Raw genomic sequence first — 7045 nt, forward strand, 5'->3', positions numbered from 1 at the left:
GTTCATTTACTCCACAACATGAGGAAAAAAAATTTAAATTTAGTGAATTTTATATTAAAAATTTAATATTGTGTGTGTGTGCATCTAAGTATTTAGTTTATTGGTTAGTGCATAATTTCTCTGTCCAAAAAATAGGATTCATCAAGCTTTCAACAGTTGATGGGATTTCACCTATAAAATTCAGTCTCTCCAATTAAGTTTAAAATTTTGCCTAACCCTTTCTTTGTTTAGCACTAGGCGTCTATTTTGTTTATCTTTATTTTTCAACAGAACAGTTGCACTCATTTTCTTGTTTTTATCTACTTTGGATCGTACATATGTATAGTGTTTTACAAAAATCCTTATTCAATAGCACAAATTGGTTATTATAATGATGAATCTCAAATTTATTATTTATAGTTCAAATAAAGCCTAATTGGACAGTAGTTTATAAGTGAACATGTTAAAGTTTTTGTCACAAATTCTTAATAAAAAAATTGATATTTAAAAGAAAACAAAATCTAAAATTATGAATGGATATAAATTTTCAACTAATCTTATATGCCATCTCAATTGTTACGTCATTTTCTTTTAAGCACACCAAAGGCTAATCTTTTAGCTTACCTACAAATTTGTTACCGCCAATATCCAAATAGTGGAGCGAAGTCAAATTCCCAATTTCTAAAGGTACAGTCCCCTCCAATTGATTCCGATGCAAATCAAGATATTGTAAATTAGGAAGATAATCAAACATATCCGATGAGAGATGACAAGCGAACTTGTTGAATCCGAGTGAAATGAATTGCAATGAAGAGAGGTTGAAGAGTGAGGAAGGAACGGAACCTGGAAGTTTAGCGTAATTATCAAATCATAGTTTTTGTAAGGTAGAAAGATTTCTAGCTCAGTGAAATAAATGAGGTCAATTTCTTAATATGTCCACTCCAACATTCAAGGATCATAAAGAAATTCAAATAGTGCATAAGTGAACAACCAAAGGGACTATGGATTTTGACGTTTTGCTAAATATCTCAATAAGATAATGACGTTTCCACATTTATAGCATTGAGTTTGTGAAAAGATTTAGGATAAAATACCCAAACACTTCAAAATTTTGATCAAAATTATAAAGAGTTCTATTGGTTTGAGAAATAGATATTCCGCCTCAAAAACCTTAACATCCTTAACAAAAAAAGTAAAAAAATCAAAATACCCTTTCTTTTTCATTTTAAATTTTTTCTTATAAAAAATTACCTTCCAAGTCAGATCTGACCGCATCTGACATTCTCCGACTAGATCTAGGTAGATCTGACCATGCTCCCTTGAGGGAGTGTGGATCTGGTCGAAGAACGCCCAGCTGGATTTGGCTTGGAAGGTTTTATTTAAAAAAAATAAAAATGAAAAATGAAGGTTTATATAGTATTATAATTTTTGACATGTTCAAGAGTAAATTTATCTACAAAATATTGTTACGTCAGTAAATTTACGAAAACTTTAATAATTGATTAACGGTTAGACTTATGAGTCCAACGACATATATTTTTTTGAGACAGAGTATCTATTTTTTAAATCAATAGATTTTTCTATAATTTTGATCAAAACTTAAAGGTATTTGAGTATTTTACTCAAAAATTTAACAATAGACTTCTAAATGTCCCTTCTCCTACAAAAAGCAAAACTAATTTTCGTTTCCTTTTTTAAACAAAGATATAATTTTTTTTTCATTTTAACAAGTAAATGTAATTACTCATCAATTTCAAATTGAATGCTCATGACAAATTGGCATGAAACTGAAGAAAAGATCTTTGATTTTACTGTTTTTAATTTTTCTAAAAAATGTTATAACATTGATCATATATAATTTTTAATATCAAAAAGTAAAAAAAAAAAATTATTAAAAATTAATATGAAACATATAAAAAGTAAGATTTGAGAGTGTAAAAGAAAAAGGAAAGAGGACATAGTGTTAGAATGCAAAAGTGAATATTCAATCTGGAATAATGAAAATATCTTTTAAATTTAACGGGTAAAAAAATTCCAATCAAAATGACCAACACGTAAAATATTTGAAAGATAAAGCTTAATTATACAATTGTTTTTAAATGAAAATTTTGTAGTTTTTTAAAATTATAAATAGAAAATTGAAATTAAGACAAAAAATATAAAGATAAAATTAATGAATATAAATTTTCTATTAATTATGTGTGTCATCTTCTGTGATGTCTATACACAAATACTTCAGCCAAGTCAAATTCCCGATTTTTGAAGGCAAACCACCTTCCAATTGATTAAAAGACAATAATAGATATTCTAACTCTATGAACTTGAATAAAAAATTATTTGGGATTTTACCAGAAATCTGATTCCAGGTCAAATTTAGTGCTTGTAATTTTGAAAGGTGATCAAATATTTCCAATGGGAGATGACCTGCAGTGCAGTGAGATTATAATTAGTTCAGAAATATACATTCTACAATGAAGATATATTGAAGTTGAAGATTGAGGAAGGCATGCTACCTGAAAGCTGATTATCATTTAAAAATAGCACCTCCAAGTTTGAAAGATTTCCAACTGTGATTGGGATCTTCCCTTTCAAATTATTGCTAGACAAGCTCAATTTCTCTAGTTTTGACAAATTGCCCAGAGAAGATGGGATAACACCGGAGAAGTTGTTACCATCCAAACGCAAGAGTTCAAGTTGAGAGAAGGAACCAAACCATGATGGAATTTCCCCACTAAAACTGTTGTTATGAAAGAACATATATTTCAGCCGGCGCAAGTTACATAGCTCAAAGGGTATTGGGCCATGAAACTTATTATAGCCAATGTCGAGCAAAGCAAGGAAAGATAGATTTCCCAAGTGAGGTGGGATGGTGGTTGCAAGATCCATGTTAGAGAATTTAATTAGACAGTAATTTTTAAGTGAAAAATTTGAAGTGTTATAAAATTATAAAATGACAATTGAAATTAAGACAAAATCACTTGCATGAACTATTTGGAATTCTACCGAAACTCTGGTTCTCAATTCAAAGTTAGTTCTACTAATTTTGGAAGGTGTTCAAATATTTCCAATGGCAGATGACTTAAAGTGAAGAAAGATTATATTTAGTTCTAAAATCAACATTCTACATGCAATGAAGATATATTGAAGATTGAGTAAGGCATGCTACCTGAAAGCTGATTATGATTTAAAAATAACCACTCCAAGTTTGAAAGATTTCCAACTGTGATTGGGATCTTCCCTTTCAAATTATTGCCATACAAGCTCAATGCCTCTAGTTTTGACAAATTGCCCAGAGAAGATGGGATAACACCAGAGAAGTTGTTACCATCCAAACGCAAGAGTTCAAGTTGAGAGAATGAACCAAACCATGATGGAATTTCCCCACTAAAACTGTTGTTAAGAAAATACAAATATTTCAGCCGGTGCAAGTTACATAGCTCAAAGGGTATTGAGCCATGAAACTTATTATAGGCAATGTCGAGCAAAGCAAGGGAAGATAGATTTCCCAAGTGAGGTGGGATGGTGGCTGCAAGATCCAAGTTAGAGAATTTAATCAGACAGTAATTTATTAGTGAAAATTTTGAAGTGAAAGTCGAAATATAACCATTACCATAGAAGTTGTTAATGCCCAAACGCAAGCTTTCAAGTTGAGGGAAGGAACCAAGCCATGATGGGATTTCCCCACTGAAGCTATTGTTACAGAAGTTCAAATATTTCAGCCGGTGCAAGTTACATAGCTCAAAGGGTATTGAGCCATGAAACTTATTATGGGCAATGTCGAGCAAAGCTAGGAAAGACAGATTTCCCAAGTGAGGTGGGATGGTTGCAGCGAGATACATTCCAGATAAATTCAGAGCAGTGACTCTGCGATGTCTGGATCCGCAGGTGACACCAATCCAATTGCAAACAGAAGTAGCCATGGTCCAGTTGGTTTCCAAAAGGTTTTGAGGGTCACGAGTAAGATGGGTTTTCAAGGCAAACAGAGCCGATTGGTCAGTGGTGATGTTGGGCGCTGATTCCACAAACAAAGTAGCCATGAAACTACTTGACAGCACCGAAAGCATAAAAGCGAGGATGAAGGGAATTTTTCCCATAAGTTTATGTGTGGGCATAAGGCAAATGATTCAGAGAGGAACAACCGAGTTTAGCAGTACAGTTGTCTAATGTTGTTGTTCATTCTTTAGACACTTTCTTTTTATAGATTTAAATACATTAATTTTAATATTTTTTATATTTACAGCTTGCTTCGTTCAAGGGAATGGCCCTTTCTATTCCTGTTATCAATCAAATCAGTCATTTGGTTTATGGGAATGGTCCCCTCGATAATGTCTATTCAATTCAATGAGAATAAGAAAAAAATGATTTGACGAAACTACCCTCTTACAATGTAAAAATTACCTTCTTATATAATATCAATTTATTCTTTCTTTCTCTCTTCCTCACTCCTCTCTAAGCAGCTCCATTTTTTGTTTTTCCTATCTCTTCCTCACTCCTCTCTCTAAAGCACACTAAGCAGTCCCATTTATGGTTCTTTTTTCTCTCTCTTCCTCACCCCTTGTTTCTCTAAAGCAACCCCATTGTGTATCTCAATTTCTTTTGGATTTGGTGAAGTAAAGAAAAAAGATGAAATTGAGTGAATGATTTATTGTGTATTGTTAAGAAAAAATTGAAAATGATTTACAAATAGAAGAGTACATGAATCTTAAAATGAGATTCAGGTTCTGTTAGCAGCCCATATAAAGTTTTATGATTATTTATAATAGAAATTGGTGTTGAACGTTTGAACATAGAGAGACGAAGAGATAGAAATATCCTAAGGAGAGAAAAAAAATTTTGAATGCCATCACATATATTCAACCTAGAAAAGCCATGACAAGAATTTTAACTTTCCATTTGCCAAGGGACAGAAAAGCAAAGGATGATATAATGAAGTTAATCGACATATTATAAAATGAGGAAATTGGAAAAATGGGTAATTTAAAGATGTAGATTTGTTTTACTACTGTTTTGATCATCATAAAAACGGAAATTGTTATTGCTTTAGTTGAGTAGGATTTTTTTAATTGTTTTATTTTATATTATTTAATATTATTATTTACATATTTAAAGGGTATTTTGATCATTTACTTATTATTTTTTGATTATTCGTGAAACTATTTGTACCAATCAAATATTAAAATATTAAAATAAATTATAATAGTAATTCTTCTATCATTCTATTCTTATGAATCAAATTATAAAATAGTTATTTTTTGTTTATTTTATTCTTACCAAATAATTATTTTATTCTCTTTGTTTTTTTTTTTTTTCATTCTGTGAACCAAACATAACTTTAATTGACAACTAAGTTAAGTGATGATGGGATAATATACTACACTCGATCTTAGCTAAAAGTCTAGAAAGATATTATCTAAAGAAAAAAGAAATAATTTATATCAAAATCAAGAAAGAGTATTAGACCCAGTCAATGCATCCTCGAAATATCTTTCAATTAAGAAGTTCAATTGGGCCAAACCACAATAAACTTCATAAAAAATCGCAAGATTCAATTTCGTTTTTTTTTTTCGTTTGATAAAAACAATCCAGTAATTCACTTTTTATAAAAAAAAAATCAATTAAATAAATCGAATAAACAAACAAAATAACAACTTTATAGTATATAATTAGACAAATCAATATAAAACTGAATTAAACCTATAAAAAATGAGATTTGAATCTGGATCTACTTGGAATAAGGCCTCAATAACCAATCTCAAGAATTTTTTTTTTTACAAAAAAGGAAATCCTCAAGCTAACGATTATATCTTAAAGAAAATTTGTCAAATAGTAGTAATTATTAAAATCCTTTAATACATATTGATTTAGATTTAGTTATGAAAACAAATCTATTGAAGCGAAAATTAAGTTTGATAATTTTGAGGATAGTGAGATTTAGAAACATGAGAGCTGGTGATAGAAGTAACTATACATACTCATTAACTGCCCTAACCCTACTCATGCGGTTGCAAGCCTGCAGTCGTATCCATCGCGTGAAAAGCTCTGATTTGTCTAAAGAATTTACAGCAATAAGAGCCGATTGGCCAGTGGTGATGTTGGGTGTTTCCGCTGACAAATACCACCACAAATATCAAATCATTAAGCTCCCGTTTGAATTGGGTAAGTTAAAAGACTTTCCAAGAATTTGATTTGATGCAATGACATTACACGTTCCCACGTGAAGATGACTTTCCCTTGGTAATAACATTACCTGCCCGAGAGGAAACTCACTACAAAAAATCATTGTATTTGCAACGGATTTGCAACGGATTTCTAACGAAGTTTAATTAAAATTTTTAAATGCTTGTTCCGACAAAGTTCTAACGGATTTTCAACAGGTTTTTACTAAAAAATTTTCAACGGAATTTTTCGTTCAAAATTTGACTTGTACAACACACACATATTACTGTTTAATATTTTCAACGAATTTCCAACGGAATTTTCCGTTGGACCGTTGAAAATCCGTTGAAACTTTAAACTAAAGAAAAAAACATGTGTAATCTTTACAGTTTCCAACGGAAATTTTCGTTAGAAATCCGTTGAAAATTTCATCTTTAGAACACACGTGTTACTGTGTATCATTTCCAACGGATTTCCAACGAAAATTTCCATTGGAACCCTAAACTTTGCCTATGTTATCTTTATCTTTTTCAACAAAATTTTCAACGGAAAATTTCTTTGGAAATCCATTGGAACATTAAACTTTAAAAAAAAGTATTCAATCTTTTACAGTTTTCAACGGAATTTCCAACGGAAAATTTCGTTGGAACATATAAAGAGTCAACGATATATTGAAAAATGTAACTTTCCAACCGAATTTTTCGTTGGAAAGTAACTTTTTAGTGTAGCAAAATGTTTATGACTTTTTAAACTTTTCAATGGAATTTTTCGTTGGAAATAATCATAATTTTTTCAATTATAAAATTTAAATTTTTTAAAAATTTTATTAATTATTTTTAAAGAATTAGATATTACTAAAAGCAAATACATAGTTATTGAAGTAAAATTTTGGGCTCTGTTTAAATATGTT

General features: G+C 30.3%; 2 protein-coding genes across 2 annotated transcripts; both read right to left on the reverse strand.

The window, feature by feature from the left end:
* Nucleotides 587–2865, reverse strand: LOC18594531 (receptor-like protein 12). Its single transcript, XM_018124344.1, has 3 exons — nt 2493–2865; nt 2329–2403; nt 587–822 (listed from the first exon to the last, which is right to left on the reverse strand). Exons 1-3 carry the CDS (start codon nt 2863–2865, stop codon nt 587–589), a joined length of 684 nt encoding a protein of 227 aa, XP_017979833.1.
* On the reverse strand, nt 3093–4073 carry LOC108662775 (LRR receptor-like serine/threonine-protein kinase EFR). Its single transcript, XM_018124345.1, has 2 exons — nt 3590–4073; nt 3093–3505 (listed from the first exon to the last, which is right to left on the reverse strand). Exons 1-2 carry the CDS (start codon nt 4071–4073, stop codon nt 3093–3095), a joined length of 897 nt encoding a protein of 298 aa, XP_017979834.1.

Source organism: Theobroma cacao, chromosome 7 (genome assembly GCF_000208745.1).
Source record: "Theobroma cacao cultivar B97-61/B2 chromosome 7, Criollo_cocoa_genome_V2, whole genome shotgun sequence".
Classification (NCBI taxonomy): domain Eukaryota; kingdom Viridiplantae; phylum Streptophyta; class Magnoliopsida; order Malvales; family Malvaceae; genus Theobroma; species Theobroma cacao.